The 23,706-nt window shown below is 41.7% G+C and overlaps 1 protein-coding gene across 2 annotated transcripts in view; it reads left to right on the top strand.

Moving 5' to 3' along the window:
- SPOCK1 (sparc/osteonectin, cwcv and kazal-like domains proteoglycan (testican) 1) overlaps positions 1 to 19,420 on the top strand; it is a 279,078-nt gene extending 259,658 nt beyond the window's left edge. The window contains exons 7-11 of one of the 2 annotated variants that reach the window (XM_008632635.2): positions 1,066 to 1,182; positions 7,810 to 8,031; positions 8,618 to 8,680; positions 13,746 to 13,883; positions 14,862 to 19,420. In XM_008632635.2, the coding sequence (XP_008630857.1) occupies positions 1,066 to 1,182; positions 7,810 to 8,031; positions 8,618 to 8,680; positions 13,746 to 13,883; positions 14,862 to 15,052 (731 nt within the window). In that variant the 3' untranslated portion in view covers positions 15,053 to 19,420. The remainder of the gene's footprint in view (positions 1 to 1,065; positions 1,183 to 7,809; positions 8,032 to 8,617; positions 8,681 to 13,745; positions 13,884 to 14,861) is intronic. The other variant, XM_017732962.1, reaches the window with a different exon arrangement.
- The last annotated feature ends 4,286 nt before the right edge of the window (positions 19,421 to 23,706 follow it).

The raw sequence follows: 23,706 nt of genomic DNA, 5'->3' as shown, positions 1-23,706 counted from the left end.
TTTAGAAAAGGCTATAATTTCTATTTTTAACTTCAAAGTTATTCCTGTCCCAAACTAAAGTGCGAGAACAAACAAGTACTCAGCACAGCCATGACATATCAGCAAGTTCCTTGGAGTCATTGGAGCAGTGAGTTTAACTTGGGAGAGCTGTGGGACTCAATTGTTCTTCAGTAAGGCGGAAGGAGGAATATTGTAATGTGCAGTGAGACGGAGAAGACTTATTGTGACTGTGAGGGATGTCTGCCTCTATGGCATAAAATCTTGCTCTGTATTCCAAGAAATGTCATTTAAAATGTAGAATGAGTGCACAGCATTTTTTTTATGTGAATTTTAGGCACTAAACTTTATACAGAAACAAGAATGTTTTTTTGACAGAAACTTGTGGCTAATGCAGCTTTCTTCCTTAAAAATATTTGCTTCAGCTGGACATTAATCTCTTGGCAGAAATTTCTGGGAAAATTAGATACTTCCCAGTAAAATTTATAAGAAAATAAATGTTATACCAACAAAACATTTAGCTAACAAAATGGAATTGACAACCTTCAGAAGTGGCAGAGTCTCACAGTAGAACTAGAGCAACATAACAGTTTTTTCTGTATATAAATAAGTATATATATTTTCTATTACTGTGATAATAGCCTTATACTAAGCCAAATGTGGTTATAAATTATCCCTAGCATCTTTTTTGTGTACCATGTCTAGGCAAGTATGTCCCTCCTCCCCATCTGTTTGACTGATACTATTCTCTGAAATCCTAAAAGGTGAAAACATTTAAGTTAAATAGTCACATAGCTCTAATTGCCAACCGGCAGGGAGCTCTGCGTGGCACTTCTTCCATCACCAGTCATGTCAGATTCCAAGGAAGTACTTGAGTATAACTTATAATTCATAATGAATTACATTTTCTTTTTAGCTTGCATCCTTTCCCCTGACCTTCTCTTTTTCCTTCAGAGCTCTTAATGAGGAGAACTTTACAACCATAAACACTATTTTTCTAATGGACTCTCTGGGGAGAGGTTTTTCCCTGGTGCTCCTGACTCAGTCTGGTGCTTTGTTCTTTCCTAGCTTGCACAGACAAAGAACTGAGGAACCTGGCTTCAAGACTAAAAGACTGGTTCGGTGCCCTTCATGAGGATGCAAATCGTGTCATCAAGCCAACGAGCTCGGAGACAGCACAAGGCAGTAAGAAAACCCCTTTCCCATTGCACATTGGGTATTGTAGGAGCTTCCCAACCTGAGAGAATTGAACCAACCACAGCTGTTGGTTCTACAACATCCTGTCAGGCAGGTGCCAGTGAATAAGCAGGTAGTGGAGACCTGATCCTGCAAATAAGTGCTGTTTTCTCAAGGAGCTGCAGTCCTTCTGTCCTCTCTCTGGCCCAAACTGCTCTAAAAACTGGCAGTCAGAGACAGACCTTCACAAGTTAATCAGGCAGATAACTGTGTCTGAAGGCTGTGGAGATCACCTCTATATGAGTAACTGAAACTGCTCAGGGACTTTCCTCAAGTGCTGGGGTTAACTAATATGATACAGTTGTTACAGTTAAATTCCATCAACCTCCAATTCAATGTGGCTGCATCCAAATCATTTCTTGGGGTTGGACTCTGGTCTCTGCTTAACGACCAGTTTTATGGCCAAGCATTTTCTAACACAATGTCAGTGGCATAAGATGAAAATATGGCATACAAGCATAGGGAACACTATGGCAATGTTGGAAAACACTCACTTAGATTTGCTTTAAAATTTCCTGTTAGCAGTTTATGTAAGAGAAAGAATAATTAAAATATCCACATCTGAGCCATGGAGATAGAAGAGTTAAATCTTCAAGAAAGCTGGAATCCATTGTGTCTGAGGTATTTAATAACACGATCTTTGCCTCCTTTGATGCCTTTTTTTTTTTTAAGAAAGGAAGAAAATGAACAGTCTAGAGGACATTCACTCTCTGTGGGTTAAGCCAACATGACTGATTTTGATGTCATTTTGCCACCTGGGAGGGGAAAGATTCAGATAACAGCGTTAAAAGAGGTCATGCTCATCAGAGAGCAGATGCAAATTCGCTTTCTGTAAGGACTCATTAATTCTTTTAAACAGTATGTCCCAAAACACGTGGGCCCTTGGGCTGCAAAATAGGATGCACAAGTTTGGCGTAGGTGTGTGCCTCACTGTCACTTCACTGATTCTCTGGGATGAGCTGTCTAAAGCCAGGGCTCAAACCCAGAATTTGAAGGGTTCAGTCAGCTGCTACTTTTATGGCTCTTTTCACCTGGTGTCCCTGTAGAGAAACATCACAGAGGCTACAGGGACAGTAGAGAAGACCCAGCACAGCAGGGTGGGCATTTTCTGCTGGTCCAGGCCTCCACAGCCCCTCTCTTTTGTGCCAGCTGAGCTGGGGTAGCAATAGATTACCTCTTCCTAAAGAGAAAATATACCACAGACTATATTGCTCAAAACTATACTCAAACCCAATAATTTCACCACATGTCTTAAAACTCTGTGGTGAAACAAGTCACATTCTGTGTAAATTACCTTTTTTCATGTGTTCCTTATTTTGCATAGTATTTACAACAAAGTCAGTATCTTTAAAACCACATGTCCTACTTATTTCTGAAATGGTGCTCCAAAAAAAGATACTCGCATGCTGAGGATCCAAACCATAGTGCAAAAAGCAACTGGATGTACAGCTAATCATGGCTTCCAGATGTGAATTCATTTCAAACCCCATGACAGAAAGTCTTAGAGGCTTTGAACTTTGTTTGAAGTCCTTTAGGCCCAAAATCACAGGAAATCTCATTTTATCAGATTGTCAAAAGGATGTTTTCATGCAGATGATTTGTGACATCCTCATGATGACCTTGCCAGAGGCCAAAGACCAAATACAATCCTAAAGGTGTTGAATTTCTTTTTCTTTTTTTTTTTTTTTGCTTAAGTAATTTCAGTGAGAAAAATGTTCCTGGTAGTTCTGCAGTGTTTGCTCTGATTCACAGAAGAGCTGTTATCTCTTTCTAGTTTAGTTTGATTCCTGGCAGCTTTTATTTGAAAGGCTGCCTGATGATCTTAAACACTTGATCTCAACAATGTTCATTTTTAGACTGTTGACTTAGTTTGGCACATTCTCTTATTTTCTTCTATATCAGTTAAAAAAAAAAAAAAGAAAGAAACTTCATGAGTTTAGATGCCTAAGCCATTTTTGAATGCCACAAAACTTGGGCTTGTTTTTCTTTTTGAGGTTTTTGCAACAGTATTCATGAATTAATCTGCATGTGCCAAATTCTGCAGCTCACATTCTCTCTGGTGGCACTGAAAATACTCACAGAGCGAAGACAGCAGTATTTGTCTCTCTCCAGCTTCAAACATTTCTAAAAATGAAAGACACCTTAAACAGGATTCAGAATTCAAAGTAAAGTTCACATACCCAAGGTGTAGAAAAGAATGTATGTGAATCCTAGCAAACAGGACACACACAGCTCTGGAAAGACGCTCTGATGTACACATTGCCCTTTTTTTATGGCTCTGCATGTGTTACCCTCCTCATCACACACATCACTTCATTAAAGTGAACTGATTTGGTTGTGCCTGCAGAGTTTGAAAAGGCACGAACATCTTCAAAGTAATCCATTTTGGATATGCCCCCGTGGCAGTAAAAGGAACAGATGGTGGGATGGGATGACTACGATGCCTCGGACACATCGGCTGTCTAGAGAAGGTCTTCCAGCAGAGATTTCTCTATGCTACATTAATTTTTCAAGATGTGTGAGTGTAAATAAGCATTTTGAGTGTATTATGTTCACCCCCAGGTGAAGAAAAAAAGTACACTCCTTTTTGTTTTCTTTGTAAGTCTCTTGAAAGGAAAAGGATGATGGAGATAATTTCAAACCTTCATTCCCTGAGCTCTCTGATCCCAGCAAAGCACTGTGGGCCAGGTACTTTGTCTTCTGAAGGCTTTGTGCAATTAAAATCTCCTCAATAAATGATACAAGAAACTCAGGGACTTGCTTTGACATAGGGAAATAATAAAACTAATTAGGTAGCGAGATCAGATTCAAATTGCTCCTGAGCCTGTTGATAATTCATAACATCCCTGTATTGTATCTAGAGAGTCTCCTTGGTTGGAGTGAGTGTTGTTTTTCTTTTACAGGAGATCTGTGCAATAGAAAGGATTTTTTCTGGGGAACATTTCTTCTCCTCCTTCTTTTATTTTAAATGATTGGGGAAATTAGGTTAATTATACCCCTGTTAATTTAATTGTAGTATACTTTAATAAAATAAAAATGGCTCATGTAAGTCAACTCTTGAAGGGGGAAAATAATTTTTGTCATGCCAGAAGGTGTGTTTATTTTTAATTAGGATTTTCACCTAAAGACTTTTTTAAATTTAATTCCATTTTAAATCAGAGGAGGTGGAGTGTTTTATGTATTAATGGGATGAGAGACTTCTACATGTAGGTCACCAGCTTGATTTCCTTCCAGCTCTGTAGTGAATGAAAGTTGTCAGGATGCTGTCAGTTGGAAAGAGGAACACAATGGTCTCAGTCCAGGTCCTTGTGAGCAGGTGTCCAAATGAGAGCAGCCACCACCTCAACTGACATTAATTGGCATCTGTGTTGGCAGCATCTGCCAAGGAGCCGAGAGCAAGAGGGATGTGGAGCCTGCACTGTTCTCCTGCTTCTCACCAAAGGCACTGCAGCACTACCCTGATGAACAGAAAGATGCAGAAAGGTTCTCACTGAGGTTGCTTATTCTGGGTCTGTTGTGCTGGAAATCCAGCCTGTTAACCAAGTACTGAATTCTTTACAGAATTACAGTCTATGGTTTATTTCATCCAGAAAATTGCATCATATTTATAGATAAGTATATCAAAATACTCTAAAAAGAAGTTAATTCATTCAATATCATTTGGTCTCACCAGGCTGGTGGGAGCATAGTGACCTCCCAGTGAAGGTAAGTGAGCTCCAAAAGCCATTTTCCATCAGCTGCCGTGAGTCAGAGCCTGTGTTGAACATTTAGGGGACATTTGGCTTTCTCTCCTGGTGCTGGGTGCTGAGAGCATCCAGGATTGTTGGATTTGGGCTGCAAATGCAATGTTCCAAAATGTGATTTATGGGCAGTACCTTTTACCAGGAGACAGTAGGAAGTGGAGCTACTATTTACATTCAACTACATATTGAGGGACAATTAAAGATTTAACTTTCCACTGATAATAACCATCTAGCTAAGGACTTTGTGTTACACCTACCACTTCAATATTTCAGGACTTCCAGATCACACTGTCTGATAATCCAGCACTGTTTAGTAAACCAGCCTCTTAATAAATCTAATCTGGAACTCTGGTCACAACAGTGAAAGCTCCCTTATTTATAAGAAATTACAGTCAAAACCTCTTCAACTAATGTAATTAACTGTCTTCTCGAGTGACCTTTCACAACTGTATCTCCCATCCAAGCCCTGATGGTGTGTCACAGAGCAGCTTTGTACTCACAGCAGTCACTGCTGGTGATATGCTCAGACAGATCTGTGCTGAGGGCAGGCTGGTGTTGTATCCCCATTGTGCATACAGGTGGAGATTTCCCAGCAGGGAGGAAAACAAGACTCAGAAATAATCTACAGGCACTGTCAGGGGCAAGTTCATCCTGGGATCTCCTCCTCCCTGCGTTGATCCCTGCCAGTTAAGAGATGACCTTTAGAGACCCATCAGGGCTGAGCAACACATACCATACTCAACTGTTGATACAACACACCCTGAAGTTACCTTTTGCAGCAGTAAGTGCCACCACAGTGTGTAAAGTCCATTTCCAGAGAGGGCATCTGTGCAGAAAAAGAGCAGACTTTGGAAACTTAACTCTTTTTCTCTAAAAACTGTTAAACTGGGATAGCTGAAGCTGATCCCAGCTCCACCATGCAGTTGAATGATCCACCCCTGCCTGTTTGACTACTTTTAACCTGCCCTGGGGTGGGGAATCTGGCACCATATACCTGTACAGGGCAGGACTGTGTGCCCTGCTCCTGTTGCTCTGTAAAGGCAAAGGTGAGGAATCTTAAATCCTTTCTCTCAACAAGAGATTGCACAGTGATCAAATCCTGCTTGCCTTCTTCAGATGACTAAAATAATTGAAGTCAGTATTTCTAATTGCTTCAGCAAGGCAAGCAGCTCCTCCCTACATCTATTCATGCAGCCTTGTTCTTTTTCACTGTGCTCAAACATGATTAGATAATGTTATGGGAGATAACAGCATAAAAATGTGATGAAATGTTCAGCATTATTTCTCTCTTCCCTGCCTGAGCTGCCTCTAGCCCTGAGCAAATGGCGTTACCTTCTTCCTTCCTTAGAGAAACATGTATTATGAATGACACAAACCTTCCCATTAGTTAACCCTTCTGATTGTCCCTCTGGGTCACTGACAACTCTCAGCCACAGTTGCATACAAAAAGCACAGCTTCCAGCAAAAAGCCCTGCTCTCCTTTGGATTAATGCCTAAAATAGCAGGTAGGCTGCAGAGCTTGGACAAACTGTCAGCGTGATTCCAGCAACATCTCAGCTTTCACTTTAACAAAGCAGCATCCTGAAAGGGACATGTACAGCAAATAAAGCTTAACCTCTTTCAATGAATGATGCAGCTGAAGGAAAAAGCTCATCAGGCTTCTCCACCTGGCCCAAAGCAGAGTGAGCAGTGCACAGGCAGGTTATTGCTCACAGCTGGAGCAGTGTGGGCACCAGAGGCCCAGGGTATCAGCAGGCCTCTGTCCCTGCACATTTCCAGCCAACAGATTCATGTTTCTGAGTCCTGGTTGAAACTAATACCCTTATTATCAGATTTATTATCTCTGTATTATAAATATACTTCCTGACATTGTAGATAACTTGGAATTTAGTCTAAGCATTGAAAAAGCTTTGTGGATTTATAATGCCCCATGCCAGTGTTTTTCTGGAGACTGCAGGATACTGGAACATGTATCTCACATACACAGTGGGTATCTATATGCATGACTTGGGCTTTCTGTGATAACCACGGCTGCAGCAGTCTTTGAAGAGTCTGGGCTATTAAAATGAATGATGGTGATGGTTTCCAAAGCGCTGGAAAAGCAGAATCCTGTATTGCTGCAGAATCCTGGAGGCTGCAGGAAGGAGTGGTGCTGGTACAGCATGCAAGAGCATGGGCAGCTCTGTGCAGCTCCCAGCTGAAGCAGTGCCCTCCCTCAGAGTGCTGTAAGGAACAGAGGCGCTTCACCTCTTCTCTCCCCCTGCCTCCCCCAGACAGCTCACAGTCCAGATCAAAGCAGTTTGTTGTCACAAACCACACAGACAGGCCTTTGAAGAGTGAAAAGCAAGGATGAGAGGTAGAAGGTGAGAGCACAGCAGGAAAGAATTTGATCAGGCAACTAGAAATGAGTCTGGGAAACAGGATTTAAATTGCATTCAGATTCAGTCTAGTTTGAAAATATGGTGGATGCAGCCTTTTCTCATCACATTTCAGTTTCCTGGAACCAGGCCAACCCCCTTGGACTGAGGACTGAAAAAAAAATCGAGCAAGAACTTTTTGACTAGAAATAACTTTGAATTACATAAATCATGTCTGAATCTCAGCCCTCTCCACCCCACAGCTCCCACAGAGTGTGAGTAGTTTGTAGCTGTGCTTGGGCTTTAAGCTTTACACAATCAGTTGAGTCTTAGGATTTTGTTCTGCTTTGCACAAGTCAGCTCAATGTTCAGAGTCCAGCCAAAAAAAGAAAAGTTAGCAGGGCTTCACCTTAGAAGTGGTTCCTGTGCCCAGGGCATGTCAGGGTTCAGCTGGGGAATATTTGCCTGTCTTACAGGATTTGACACCAGCATCCTACCAATCTGTAAGGATTCCTTAGGCTGGATGTTCAACAAACTTGACATGAACTATGACCTGCTGCTGGATCCCTCGGAGATCAGTGCCATTTATCTGGATAAGTACGAGCCGTGTGTCAAGCCGCTCTTCAACTCCTGCGACTCCTTCAAGGATGGGAAGCTTTCCAACAACGAGTGGTGCTATTGCTTCCAGAAGCCGGGCGGTGAGTTGTGCGATTTGCAATACAAAGAGGAGCTGTTGGCTCTCCCTGTGTTTCAGGGCCTGCCTGTAGAGGCTGGCAAGCAGGTGTGTTAAAAAGCTCTTTTCCCCAGCACCAGTGTGAAGGGCATTGTGGAACCATGTTAATGTCTCAGATGAACTGTATTAATATCCCTTGATCGTTAAAGCAAACAAATTAGTAAGTGTCAGTGCACACAGTCTAGAAATAAGCTCTACTGCTGATAGAAAGCTCAAGAATTGACTCTTTTATTAATGCAGAAATTAGCCAATTAGCAAGTCATAAATCAGAGAGCTGGCATGATGTCAATTTGGTGAAAAGAGAGGTAGAATGGTTTAACAATTAAAATGGCCCCCAAACACTACTCTCAACGACAGTGTGTTGCCTTTTTTTTTTTTTTTTTTAATTAGTGGAGCTAATGACAAATTTGTTTTGCGGTACAGTACCAGCATATGGGCTTCTCTCAGTCCCAGGTGTACAGTAGCCTCCATTTCATGTCAGCAGTGAAGCCAGTCATTGCAGAGTCTGTCCCGTACCATCTGGAAACTGATTCTTTTACATTATATTTTAGGTCTTCCTTGCCAGAATGAAATGAATAGAATTCAAAAGCTAAGTAGAGGGAAGAGTCTGTTGGGTAAGTTCGATTACTTGCTATTCATTTACTCAACTAATTAAAGCTTCTGTGATTATTGTAACTTTATATGCAGTAATGGTTTTTCAATTAGAGACTAATGTTTTGAGTCGGGAGTATGCAGCACTGAGTGTAGGCCTGACACTATGAAATTAAACAAATAATGAGATAGCAACACACAGAACAGGTGTCAGCGTGGCAACAGGTTCAGAACTAATTTACTGCTCTCCAGAAATGCAGAGCCTTGTCTGCACAGAGCTTAATACTGCCTTATCACCTCACAGGTCAGAGTAAGTGCTGGGAAGCTGCTTGATACTCAGGGCTCCCATTTTTGAAGGGTGACTGAAGGTGCATAGGCAATGCATTCATATTCCCTTGCAGCTATGGCGCAATGCAGGCTTTCCTTGGGGTTCAATTTCACCTAATCACTCTTTAAAATGTTTCAGTATATTCTGTGTAAATGAAAACAGGAATTCATATAATCTCATTTTAGGCAGCCTCCAGGATGCTTCATGCTGTAAGATGTGGTCATGCCTGTCCCTCTCTTTCGTGCCTGTTGGGAGCCTGAATTGATTCATGACTCACATTGCTCTGATGGATATCTAAAATTAGGTTAAATAAATCCCCATCTGGCATTTTCCCAATTAATTGCTAAAAAATCAGGTTGCTGAACTGAAAAAATTTCAGGTGACTAATTCCCTACCCTAAAATCACCCAGTGATGTGTAGCCTGGTGTTTGTGTGCTGGTATCTTATCGAAACTCGTGTCCCAGCACATTTGTGCACACAGATCCCAACCACTGAGTTGCAGAGGACAGATGAAAGCCCCCATTTACAGCAAGCCCTGCATTTCACCCTTGAGGAGGATGGCTGACCTCAGCCCCAGCTGTCAGGCCCACCATGGAAAACATGTCAGGTATCCCACAGCATCACCAGCTGCAGCACAGGGATGTGTCAGCTCGTGCTGCAGTGCTGCTCGGGTGCCTCTCACATTCCAGCCTGGGGTTCCTCCATACTCAACAGCAGACCCTGCAAACAGAACTCTGCCAAATCCGGCCATTGCCAGATGCCACTGCCATTTGGACTCAAGCTTCAGGTGCCTTGTGAACAGTCCCAACCCAGATTCATTGGTTTAAATTAAGAATAAACATTCCCAAAGGCTGCAGGGACTGTGGTTTAGATCCATCAACCTTTCAGAGCAAGTTCACATGAAGATTAAGATGTTTCAGAGTTACAGCTCCTGCTGTTCGTAGCTGTGGGAGCAAAGGGAGGATTGATCACTTGGGGTATGTGTGCTCCATTCAGCAAATATTCTGCATTTGTGTTCAAGGGAATGTTGTGGCAGAGGAAGTCACAGTGTTCTCTCTCTCATGGGTGTCATGATTTTCAAAGCCACCTAAAAGAATAAGAAGCCCAGTTGTTAATAGATAGCTTTGGCTATCCCATATTTATTTTATGCTTTGCTGTTATTTTCTGTGTGCTATAAATGTCATCTAGGTTGAAACATAAGTAGTTTTTCTGGTGTGTGGGAAGAATGATGCCTGGATTGCAGGTAGTTCAACATGCAGGTGGTTGTAGCACAGGTCACTGGGATCTGATCACAATAGCAGGAGTAAAATGACAAAGTAAAAGCAGTAAGAATGGTCCCTTAGCACAGATAACTTCTAGTCAGCTGTATTAAAAAAAAAATAAAAGAAGAATGAAAGTAGTAAAGCTCAACAAATCAAGGTGTCAGGCACAGGTTGTTCCACAAGCTAGAAAATTATAATATAAAGAGGAACTCTTTGCTTCACCTACCCTGAAAGTCTTCCTGCATAATGACACCTGTCTGGAAGATTTTAATTTGATATCAGAGCTATTTATACAGCAGAAAACATTGTCTTTTCACTGACTGAAAAATCATTCAGATGGAAGCCCAAACATACACGTGACTTATAGCAACAGTGAAGACGGAGAAGAGATTAATATTTTCAGAGAAACTAATCTTTAATTATTCTCTTTCCTCCTCTGACCCTGACATAGAGAGCACAGCACTTACAGTCCGGGTAGTAACATGAAAAATGTTTTTGTTAACTTGTATCCATTGATAAAAATGATGACTTTTGATATTTTCTTCTCTGTATATTTTTCAAAACACTTGACAGTTGCAACAAAGTACTTCAAAGCCATTGCCATTAGATATGTTGAATTTGGAGGCTTTCAAATGAAGCCTAGCATCCCAGGAGACTGAATTAAAAAGTAAACAGCACTATTCATCTTTTCCTACCAGATTTATCTAGAGCACAATTAACTGCAGAGACTGTACTTTCAGAGCATACAACTGTGCAGCCTGATAATGCTTCTCCCACATCACTAAAGTAATAAATTTCTGCTCCTGTCACTGTTTTCTCCTGCATCAACCCTGTGGATTCAGCTAATATAACAGCTAATACCAGGAGCTGTGTGCTGGCTAGCACTTAATTCTGTCAGGCTTTTACCTGTGTGCTTCACTATCTTTAGCATATAACTGTTCTCCTCATGTTCCCTAAGGAAGGGGAGTATTATATAGATAAGGAAATTATGCAAAAAAAAAGAGGTATAGGTCTGGATCCATAAAGAGGATACAGATGCAAGAGTGCTGTTCAAGTTTCTGTGGAGTAATTAAATCCTTCCCAGGACAAAGGGAGATGGGGAGGCAGCATTCAGTAGCCTGAGGCAGTTTGGTGGGGAGTGACTCACATTTTGTGGGGTCGAGGCTCGTGGGGAAGCACTGTCTGTGCAAGAACCTCTGGAGAGGAAAGCCAGATGTTCTCTGATGCCAAACCCAGAAAATGGGCTGTCTAGGTGCCATGCTCCAGGATAGCAGAGCTTGTAGCCAGCTTATTTCTAATGAAAACAGGCTGATTTGTGTACAATTTACAGGGAGAATCATCACATTGTACAACACTTGTTCCCAGCGACTCTCTATCCTCTCCAAATTATCACCTGCACCTGACACATTGGAGAGGACATGCTGTATCTTCCCTCTGATGGCTGGCAAATACCGTGGCATTAGTATGCATAGCTAAATATTTAAAGCTCCAGTGTTACATACAAATTGGCACGAATTTCCCACGCAGAAGGAAAAGTACCTTCCACTCTTCACTGTGACCCAAAGTGTGAATCTATTCCACACACAGTTATGTTGGCAGTGAGCCTGGGCCATAATTTATTTTTAAATCTTTTAAAGCTTTTATAGGCAGTGTGGAACATTTTCATGCCTTACAAGAAACAGTGAAACTATGCAAAAAGGCCTGTTTCAAAGAAGGGAAAGGTTGCTTTGCCCAAGGAAAAGAGAAAGCATGAGACTGTTTAAGATGCAGAAGCTGATTTCTGCTCACCCTGTAATGCCTCTGAGGTCCCCCCTTTGATCCTTCCCTGGAGCCAGATGCTCACCAGATATAACAGGGCAGCTCTAGTGACATGGGCACAGCTATGCTGATTTACACCAGCTCAAAGTCAGCACCTGAGCACTTTTCCTAAGGTTGTGTATAGCTTGATGAACACCTGGAGTGCTTACCAGTGACAGGACATGAGCAGAAATATGAAAAAAAATACTTTTCCTAATCAGTATTGAAATAAAGTTTTGAACACTGAGCATTAACTTACAAAAACCTGCAAAGGCAAATACATACATTTTTTATTAGAACTATTGTCTTGTAAACAGTGAAAATGAGTCCTTGATAGTCTTCAGCATTTGTACATGAACATAATGGTGGTACCTATTAGCAAACCTGCTATAAGATCATGCTCTGACGTTATTTAAAATACTCTCACTCATGGATGTGGTCTCCAGAACTGATCTGATACACAAAGATTTCTGCAGATGTTCAAAGGTTTCTCTTCTCACCTTCCAGACCTGCATTAGCAGCACTCAAACATGAGGCAAGATCTGCAGAGCAACAAGTTTGGATATTCAGATTCACTTTGTATAGCTCTCTGTGTGCATGAGACAGACTGACTTCCACTTTTATGTCTTTTATATAGGAAATCTCATGACATTTGGGCAGCACCTTCTCATTCATTTTTCCTGGGAGAAATGTAATGGAAGTGGCCCCTTTGACACGTGTACTGTCTGAATAGATGCTACACATGGAACTAGTTAAAAAACTTTACTGAATCACCAGTAAATCACTGGTATCTTTGACAAAGGAGAAAAACACTTTCTCAAAAATCATTTGAGACAAGAAATTTGGGGGCAAGGGTGTGTTTATGCCATGTTTCAAATTGAAGCAATTGACAAAGAAGGGAAAAATGAATGCACTGACCTCCAGTGGGAATAAAGCTAATTCATCTCGAAGGACAAGAGGGCTTTTTATCTTGAAGTACATTTGCTGTATCTGCTGAAAATGGTGGGAACAATAACACAGGTTTCTCCTGAGAGTTTCCCTGTCTGCAAAAGCCAGAATGAACCACACTCTACAAGGCTGAACTATATTGGTTTTATTGTGAGACAAATCTTGGGCTCCAAATCTGAAGACTTACTGATTCAAAGCCTGTTGTCCCTCTTTGTAAAGCCTGTGCATGATTTCTTCTTTTATACATGGGAACTCTCAGTAAGTCTGGGGATGTGCCTGAGATTAGTATGGATAGTAAGCAGATGGCAGATACCTTCCAGGGATAATTACAGTGTTGTGGAAGGACTCGTGATAAACATTGAAGGAGTGCAAATGGAAGGGAAATGCAGAACTAATGAAGTTGGGATAATAATCCAATTGGGAAGAAAAGTTTAAAACCAGGAGTTAAGTTTGAAAAGGCTCTGTGGGAATATCAGTCAGTTAGAGACAGACTGAACCTCTCTCTAGGAGTGTATGACACCCTTCTCTGTGTGCTGGGTGCAAACAAACATTTATACACTGTGACCAGGGTGTCTGAAAAGAGTTAAACAGATGTAATTTCCTTCCCCTTTCAGGCACCCGATAATCACATGTATTTCCTTGCCAACATTGTCAAGATCTTCATGTATATAAGTGCTAAGTTCATAATACCCTGTGTATGTGTTTGCTCCTGCAGAGGATTGCATTACTGAGCACACCTTATATTTTATTCAGGTGCTTTCATCCCCCGGTGCAATGAAGAAGGTTATTACAAAGCCACACAGTGCCATGGCAGCACGGGGCAGTGCTGGTGTGTTGATAAGTATGGGAATGAGATAGCTGGCTCCAGAAAGCAAGGGACAGTCAGCTGTGGTGAGTAATGATGTGCTTTCCTCAGACAACGAGGGAATTAACACTGCTGTAAGCCCTGCCACTGCTGTACCACCGAGTATGATAACAAAAGGGACAACAGGGAAACACGAGTACCACAGTTCAAAGTGCTCCTCTGTTTTCCTATTCAGACTACAAATGGTATATCCCTCATTGGTCCTTTGGACTGCAGGGGTGCAGCACAAGTTAGCAGGCAATAACCACTGTTAAGATACTTTTGCTACCAGCCTGGAAAGTGCAGTTAGTGATATTAAAATTAAGGGTCTGGGGTTGCTCTGTGGGGTTATTAAATATATTGCTCTGTATACTCTGGAATGCACAATGGAAGGCCTAAATGTGTAAAATTGCATACATTAGCAACCAAGCCCAATGAAATGGCTGACAGGACAATATTATGTAGGTAAGTGAAATCACCAATTAGCTGTTGTGCCTAGACAAGGAAGATTTCACCTGCATTGCTTCAGAGTGCTTCAGGGATGGTTGTGAGTGCAGTTTTCTTTTTTGAGAAGGAAAAAAGACCTAGAAGATCCAGGATGCCCAGAATCACACCACAGATCTTAGGTTTAAGAGCTACATTTGCAGAGTGAAGTTAATGCACTCAAATAATTTTTGGAATATTTTTAGCCTGGTTTACAGAGCTGTGATGGAATTCAAGTATTTACAAAGGAATAATGATTTTCTGGCCTGCATGCCCACGATCTGGAACTTTCCAGTCATGTCTCTAGGATGAGGACAATGCATAGGGGCCATTTATGCAAGAAAGTTTTTCAGAGTCAATTGATACGTATTTATCCCAGTTCAGAATGAAAATTGAAATTTAAAGGTTGTTTCATGAATAGCTAAACCAATGAATTTTTAAAATAACAATGCAAATGACAGTGGCTTGCATGACAAGGGTAGTGATTAATGTGGAATTTGGTGTTCTGTGAGGAAATGACCTTTCCTGCTCGCCTGTTTCAGAAGAAGAGCAAGAAACTTCAGGGGATTTTGGCAGTGGTGGATCTGTTGTATTGTTGGATGATTTGGAAGAGGAACCTGAAGCAACAAAAAAAGACAAAGAAGGGAAACTGAAGATTCATGTAAGAGCAGCTAATGAAGATGATGAAGATGAAGATGATGATAAGGATGATGAAATTGGTTATATATGGTAGTGCCCATCATAATGAGGACTCATGTTTTGCACAATATTGCAACTCACATCATATCTCTGCAATTGTATCTGAGAGTACCTGGCACAAATATTCCCTCTCTACTGAGTTTAATTTTGTATAGTCAATTTTATTTGGATGACGACTTCATTTCCAGCAAGGACTGTTTGGAGTACAGCTTCTGTTCAGTTGGTTTGGGGGATTTTTGTTCTGTCCACAAGGGCAATGAGTTTTGTTTTAAAACCATTTCGTGTCTTAATCCTCACTTGCACCACTTATGAAATCCATCCTGTGAAAGAATCCTGGAAGGGGCTCAACAAACCAATACAAAGGCTTAGAATATCAGAGAATTTGTGTCATAAATTGTTACCTGGATCATATCAGAAACAGTTTTTTCTTTCATCAAGAAGGAAAAGCAGGTGCCTCATTTTCTAGTCCATATTTATAATGTCCTAGTAAAGAATAAGTCTCTTTGGACAGTGGCTGCCCAGTACCAGGGGTTTAATCCAGAAGGAAACCCACTGACAGGACTTTCTCTTCCTTACATGAATGAGTTCAACAGGCTTAGTCCAGCTCACACTGAAGGCAAAATTCCCACTAGGGCACAGGACACAGATCAGCTCACTCTTTATTTGATAAAGGAACATGGACTTGATCTTAAGGGATGCTGGGAACCTGCAGCTATCATGGACCAAGCCCAACAGGCAGGGGACAGAGTCCATCTCCATTTCAGAGCGTTTAAAGGGAAAGTGTTTTGTGAATTTTTAGCATCATAACCACCTCCAGAGCTGTTCCTCAGCTTCTGTCTGAGCTCATTTGCACTAGGAGGGTCACTAACAACACACAAGCAGCCTCTGCTTCCAGATCACACACTACAGATCTGTCTGTTCTCCATTTAGCAACCCCTCCTTCCAAAGTTATAATGCTGTTGAAGACACAAACTCTCAAAAGTAACTGTCATTCATTTAATGTAAAGAAGCCTGTTTAAAAAAGCAGCTTTAGGTGGTGATATTTCAAAAGCAGAACCCCTGGGCTCAGTGTGACACACTGCACACTTGCAATACACACTCCTAAAAAAGAATAGTATTAAAATCCAATCTGTGATTCCCTCGATACTTCCCATATATTCAAAGCTCTTGTGTCAGAGCATATTGACATTAAATTATTTGCAGTGTCCTTTCCCATGGCAGTTCTTGGATGCAGTAATGTGCTGTGGTGACCTTTTATTACTTTTGCTGTTTTCTGAAGCAGTCAGAGGAACCTTGACCCCACTCTTGCATTAGGATGCAGGTTAAGTATTTTAGCAGTTGCCTGTTGGCCAGTGAGTTATTTTGCAGAATAAGAAATGTGTTTCTTATAACAAAGACTAATTAGATTTTTTTTCTTAGTAATGTATGTAGAGGTGGAGACAGCATCGAGTCACAACATGGTTGACTACATAGTCACTTGAAAGCTGGAAAATACTGCACAGGTTGGCAGAAGTCAGTTTTTTAGGTACATTGGCCTGAGGGTGTTGGCTCTCAGCCCTTTCCAAAGCCAGTGCACACCTGGCAGCCCTCTGAGTAGGACCTCTGCTTTCAGACGTGATCAGAAGTGGAATTCCTTTCAGGTACCATGTGCTGCAGGGGCTCTCCTGTTTTCTCTTCTTGCATTTCCTATTTATGCAGATCAATGACCTGCAAACAAAGAGCAAGCCTACATAATCATCATTAATGCAGAAGGATGTATAAAACCATGAGGAATTTGTTGTTTCACGCCCCTGCATCCTCCCAAAAATCTGCCACCACAGTCATTTGCAAAAGGCCTGCAATCTGCCCTGCCTCAAACAAATCCCTTTGGTTTTCCCGTAGCTTTAGAAAAATATATTCAATAATCACTGTCCATGAGCTGCACAGCACACAAACACACACACACACTTTTTCTATTTGCTTCACAGAAATCCTGCCAACTTGCAGATAATCCAGCATTTGTCTCCCCAAATATGATTTTGTGAGAAGCAATTGAACACCATCAGTAGGTTCCTTCTCAAACGTCCTGTCTAGTTTTCCTCTGGTATTTTCTTCATTAACCCCACACTCTATGAGTCTGGCTCTGCTGTCCTGTGCAGGACCTGCCTGAGGCACAGAGCTGCCATTTCATTCTGACATAAATCTGAGCTCCACAATTGGCTCATTATGCCTATCCTCCTGACTGGACTCATTCACCCCACAGAGCTAGGGGGTTTTTTGGCAGTCCTGTGTCCCTCCACAACAGCTTATCCTGGACTATGCCTTACATCAAAGGTCACAGAGCAAACCCCTTCTCCTGCCCAGCACCTCCCCAGGGTAAAGCCTGTCAATCCAAGCCCTTGCAGGCAGTACCAGGTCTGAGGCTGTGGCAGGCTGTGTCACAAGGAAACATGCAAGATGGTTAAAATAAAGCTGTTAAATAAGCCCTCAAAAGTGAATGTGAACATCTTTCCGTTTACATGAGCAGACATGGCAGCACCACCCACTGGTGGTCTCCTGGCTGTAATCTTTCACATGTGATGCTTCCAAATCAGAGCTGGAAGGGTTTATATCTAACTATAAACCAATTGCTGTCTCCCAGACTCACCAGCTCAAACATGGGGTGGGTCCCAGTGAAACAGCTCCCTGCCCAGCACGGCCTGGCGAGAGGGCAGCTGCCTTGGCTGGCTGGGGTGGCCTCGGTAGCACATCTCCCTGCACCCAGAAACACAAGTACACACAACTGTTCTAAGCCTGCTGGCCTGGTTTCAGGTAGACCCCCTCTCCAGGTGACTGTTCAGTCACCTGTTTGACTTGTGCAAGTGTTCTGACTCGGAGCCAGCATGGGAAATGTGCCATTTTATGGCCTGGGGCAGCTGCACGGGACTGCAGGGCAGCAGTGCCCGATCCCAGCGGTCCCAGCCTGGCAGGAGCAGGGCACACAGGCTGTTGTGCTTGGAAGGGCGGCTCAGACTCTGGATTGCTTTGAGACCAAGTTCCCAAATCCTGCAAAGCTGTTTAGCAAAGCCCTTTTGTGATCCACTGGCATCCTCCCATGGTGGGGGATCTGCAGCCTATATATATACAGGTGTATATCTCTGTGTGTCTGTTTATATACATTTATGCACAAATATGTGTGTGCATATGTATGTGTGTGTCCAGTTTGGGGAGATGCATTAAGAAAATCTTCTATTTAATGAAACAGTGATAAAGAAACCAGCTATTCTACCAAGAACCAGTGCTCTTCCAGATCGAGCCCCTTCCATTCTTCATGCTTTGTAAAGGATTTAATTTGCTTCCAACTTAATTTAATTAAATTCCTTTCTTTTTCTCTTTCTCTTTCTTTTTCCCTTTCTCTTTCTTTTTCCTTTTATTTTCTTCCCATCTGAATCAAGTCATTGACCTTCCAATCATTTTCTCATTGTGAAAAATGGAATCTGAGTTGTCCAATTCTTTTAGAGACACAAACCAAATGGAATCAGAGTTGTCCCGTTCTTGTAGAGACACAAACCAATTTTTAATCTCATTTTCTTTTCATATTACAGACTATGAGATACTGTTAGCCATTGCTTTGTGTTTCTTTTAACTACTGTAGTTAAATCAAAATGTTGAGTTCGGATTTCAGCACAGCTGGGTTTTTTGGGTCATTACTGGCCTTTGCTGTGAACACAAAGAATCCTCTTCATTTTCTTTGCCTTTTTTTTTAAGCTGTTCTGTACTATTATTTTAAACCATTTGAAGTGTTTATTTAATATTTATTCTACAGTTTATATTGAAAATGTAAAGTTTATATTTAAAACAACACTGTTTGTTAGTGAATGCTTCTCTTTGCCTCTCCAGCCTAGTCTGTTAGTCTCAGTGTACATTTCTGGCATGGGAATATTTTGATATTAGGAGTTTTGTAGCCTTTTCTCCCTCAAGCAGCAACTGACGTAGATCTAAGGTCACCACTTGACCCAGACCACCAGGTCGCTCAAGCTTCGCTTCCTCCATTTGTTGGCTTCTCTCGCAGTCCCTCCTGTATCCCATCCTTTCATCCACAGACTGCTTTGTACAGTTACTATACATCAAAAAGCCCTTTCTACAGTAGGTGGGTTTTGGTCTTTTTATACTTTTCTCAATGCTGTTGATGTCTGTTACTGTTCAATGTGTAGATCTGTAAGGAGAGATCCAAATATTACGTGTTTCAGTTCGATGTCCCTACTGTAGATGGATGTAGACTATCATAGTAAGTAGAACTGCATAGTAAATTCTGAATGCTTTTTCCATAAGGAGTTAAGTGGAATGTGAGCATTTTGCTACCTTTGGTTAACTGTAAATGCTTAACTGTAGTCTGAAATAGTTGCATTTTTGTCTGTCTCAATAAATTTTAATTTGTCTGTGACTCCTTATTGCCTGTCCTGAATTTTATTAAACTTAGGGGATCAAAAATACTGCACTACCTTGAGTCAGCATTTAATCATACATGGAAATGGATGCTCCTTTATATTTGCATCATAACTTATATCCCTGTTCAATGCCAGCTGTAATCTGTGGAGTTAATGTAAGGTCTCCAGAAACCCCTCTTTTAGAAGCAGAAATGAAACCAAACTGAATGGAATAACTGTACCAAAATCAGAACTTTTCAAATTACATTAAAATTTATTTTTAAGGAACTAGCAAGGGCAGAGGGGGAAGCTTTCATTTCTATTTCCTCCCCAGATTGTAAATTATCATGTTTTTCTGTCTCTTCTGAAGGTATCCAGGGCAATTCCACAAACACAGCCATACTCTGCAGTGGCCATTATCTACATGATAAATGAAGGCAAAATTATATTAAATACAATTGGTGGGAAGCCATCCTCGTTTAGAAGAACCTGGGTTTGTGTCTCTGTAATTAAATTAGAGCTTCTCTTTAATATTACTAATTAATTTAAACAGGCAGCATTATTGCAGTGCTAATTACAGAGTTAAAAATGTTATTTCATCACCTTTTCTCTGTATGTGGAATATTAAAAAGTACCAGGTGAAAACAGGAAACCATTTGCACAATTCTCATCAGGTATGCTCTGATAATGTATCTGCCCATGCACCATTGGCTGAGTTGGGTCATCAAGGGTCAGAACCTGCGTGAAATTTCAGTTCAATTGCCTGCATTCATTAGTTTATTTTTACTGTGGGTACCACACATCACTTCCAGTACATTGCCTTACCTGACTCTGAGAACAACTGGGTTTTCCCTTTCCCAAACCGCTCTGAGACTCTTTGAAGTGTTTGATCTTCTGTGCTGAAGTGTCTCAGCTGTTCCAGATGTCAGATGCTGTGTGTGGCCCTGAGCACTGGGAGCAAAGCAAAAGAAATCCAGAGCTTAAAGGTGTGTGAGTTGCAAATGAGATTGTACTTGTCAGAAAGGGTTGATGATTGGAGCTCTATTTTTTTTTTAATATTCCTTCTAGTTTTCAAATTGCAGGCACCTTGCAAGCTTTGTTTTGTATTACACATGCATAGCTATACACACACACAACTCCCTTCTAATTACAAATGTGTATATAAATAAGTATATAATATATGCATGTGTGTATTTATATGTGTGTATATATATATATATGTCTTTAGACCCCCCTGGGAGTGGGATACCCACTGGAATTTTGAGGAATCCACTTCTGGGAATTCCTTCCATGCCTAATATAAGGTTTAGCTTGTGTTTTATCATCCATACTTTGCTGCTCCCCCCTGTAACATCTTGTGCTGGGCTTAATGCTGTACTTTGGTTTCATACATTAAAATACTCATAGTAGATTATTATATCCCACCTGTCATGTCCTGATAAGCTGCATAGATTTATATTTAGCTTTTCCATGACTCTGTCCTCCATTTTCAGAGGAGAATCTCAGACTAATTTCCATGAATTCCCTGCCAGGAGATACAGCCCTTGCTTCCCTACTGAAGAGTGTCTCTGGCTGAAATCTGTTGCTCCAGCGATAGTAAAAAGTCATTTGGGGTTTAAGATGAAATGTTAGCAGGGACAAATCTTACCTGGAGGACAGTGCAGACCGACCTTTGCATCCTCACTAAAAAATCTGCCAGGCTGGGCAATACTGGGGGGGTCATCCCTCTACGTGGAAAGGAGCACTCAGGACAAAGTTACAAAAATGGCCCTTTTTTTCACTGTTTTCCAAGATACAAATATTTTCCTTATCTTACTAATATTATTTTGCAAATGAATATACTTTTTGGTTTGTTCTGAGAAACCTGTAATGTGAGATGCAGGCATACACTTATACACACACCTCCTCTCTCTCTCTCTCTCTCTCTCTCTCTCCCTCCTTTATACCCTTTCTTACAAAATTTTCTTCTGAGCTCTCCAGCAGTTACAAAACAGCAGCATTACAGCCTTCACTGATGATTAGTTTCATTTTTCCTTAAATACTGACAGTCAAAGGGTGAGATATTAAAAAAGAAAAATCAGGTCACAACAGCTTTGCATGCCATACAGCTTTTTGAATAGATTAAAAAGAGGCAGAGAGCAATTAATAGGCTTTCAACTTTCTAAACACTCCCATTTTTGGAATGAGACCAGCTCTTTTAGAGAGGGTGAGAAGGCAGGGGGAAGAGATGGTTTCCTATAGTGTTGGAAAGAGAAAGGAAACAGTGAAACCAACAGATTTAGGTAAGCTGTGAATGAGGGGGACAGACCCCCTGAGCATGAACAGAGAAGTCCTATCCACATCTTCCAGGACTGAACCGAGTTTTTTCCAGTGGAGAATTCCCAGTGACTGGCACAGCTCGGGATCAGCCCATGAAAACCCAGAAACTGCAGAGGCAGGTTCCTGCTACAGGCTGGGCATTATCCAGTAAGTGCTTGAACTGAATCCCTGAAAGCACGGGTTAAACCACACAGTGGCACTCTGGGAGGAAGGGAGGAGCAAGACCAGAAGCAAATTCTGATGTTGCAGCAGTCTGTCAGCCCAGCAATGAAGGAGAGGTATGTAAAGGCTCTGATGTGAGCATTCAGTGGTTCTGCAGTCACGCTCCCAGCTGTAGCTGTGCAAGAAACCCCTCTGGCAGCAGCCTTAGAAAGAAATACAGCCTCTGGCAGCATTGGTCTTGAGTATCAGCTTCTTCCACATATTGCTATAAATTCCTGCAATTCCACACTAAAGGCTTGGCCAGAGAGAGTGTTTGTAAAGAAAACTTAAAATGCAGGGTCTTTGCCAGGTAGTAACTGCCTTTTCTCATCTATAGTTACTCAATAAAAATCATTGCTGGAGCATGACTCTACTTCCATTCCTAGCCAATACATTTGCAATCTGGCCCTTGAACATGGGAAAATTGGCCCCGGAGCATATTGCTAAAGGAAAGGTCCATAAGCACATTAGTTTAAGCTTTGGAAACACACTACCTCTACAATTATTTGCAGGGTTTGAGACACAGGTTTGACACTGATTTTTCTGTATTGAATATCACAGATCTGGTTAATGCAAACATATTCGAGTAAGAGTCTGTATAAGTAGAAGCCCTGACACAGTTTTGCTCCATCACAGATGATGTATCAATTTATCACAACTGGCAAAGAATTGACCCAAATAACTACTAGCCTAAAGTAAAATTAAATAAAACAGAGGCTGTAACAAGATGTAGGTTTTCACAGATTAATGTAGGCTATTGAAATACTTTGGGTTACAAGGGGCTGTTACAGAAGATCAATATCTGCATTGCTTTTGGTACAGGTCACGTAGGAATCCAACACCTGCAGCGAGCTTTGGTGGTTGTTAGAGACCCTAAAGCTGCAGCTCAGCCCTGCAGCCCTCCTGGTAGAGTGAGAGGAGCTGGGAGGCACAGAAACAATAAACACATCTGCTGAACGCCTCCCTTGTCATGTACAGCACCAGCCAGCTTGGGAAGGTGGGCACTGAGCAGTTACACAGAAGGAATTACCACAGATTTGTTTTGGCAGGCAGGAGAGCCTAATTTGGCTCAGCTGGCTGTAGTGGTGGAGACAAACATCAGGCTGGTTGTTAAACTACCCAAAATAACTCCACTATCCTCTCAGAGCAGGGCTGTCGTCCCATCTGGTCTCCAGCCCAGTTTCCATCCTCTGTTGGAATCGTTCTCTCCAACTGATTCTTCTGTAGGATTTGGGGGTTTTTTTCTTTTTTTCTTTTGTCCCCAAGCCTGTGTGTTAATTAAGTCTCAACAAAGAGCTGTATCACTGTAGAACAGGATATCGGATTGCTCATCTGTTTTACATAATTGATTAATTAATTACCTTGCTAATTGAGCCTCATGAAATCCTCTGTTATACTGGATCAAGGGTATGTCCCAAACCATTGCTGGTAGGGCTACATTAAAACCAGGGCATTTTGGCTGTTCGGCCTCCCCTGGACTCTGTGGTGCAAGTCACAGCACAGCATTAACCCAACAGGGCTCCTGAGCGCTTGTAGGGATGCAGAATTACTGGGTGAGCCTTGCTTTCGCCTGTACCCAAAATTTCAAACCTTCTGCCCATTTCTTCTTCACACACCCCCTGGAGCAGCTCTTTGCATGTGTGAACTCCAGGGCTGCCACTCTCTTGCTTTGCTCCATCAGCCCCTGCTCACATTGCAGCAAGTGCTACAGCACCACAGCCAAATTTAGTGACATTTTCTACCACTTTTGGGGAAGGGTGAGTGCTGGTGTGGCTGTAAAGGA

This window comes from Corvus brachyrhynchos, unplaced genomic scaffold, assembly GCF_000691975.1.
Source record: "Corvus brachyrhynchos isolate BGI_N302 unplaced genomic scaffold, ASM69197v1 scaffold54, whole genome shotgun sequence".
Taxonomy (NCBI): domain Eukaryota; kingdom Metazoa; phylum Chordata; class Aves; order Passeriformes; family Corvidae; genus Corvus; species Corvus brachyrhynchos.
The sequence above is the reverse complement of the archived record's forward strand: the minus strand, read 5'-3'. Positions and strand labels throughout refer to the sequence as shown.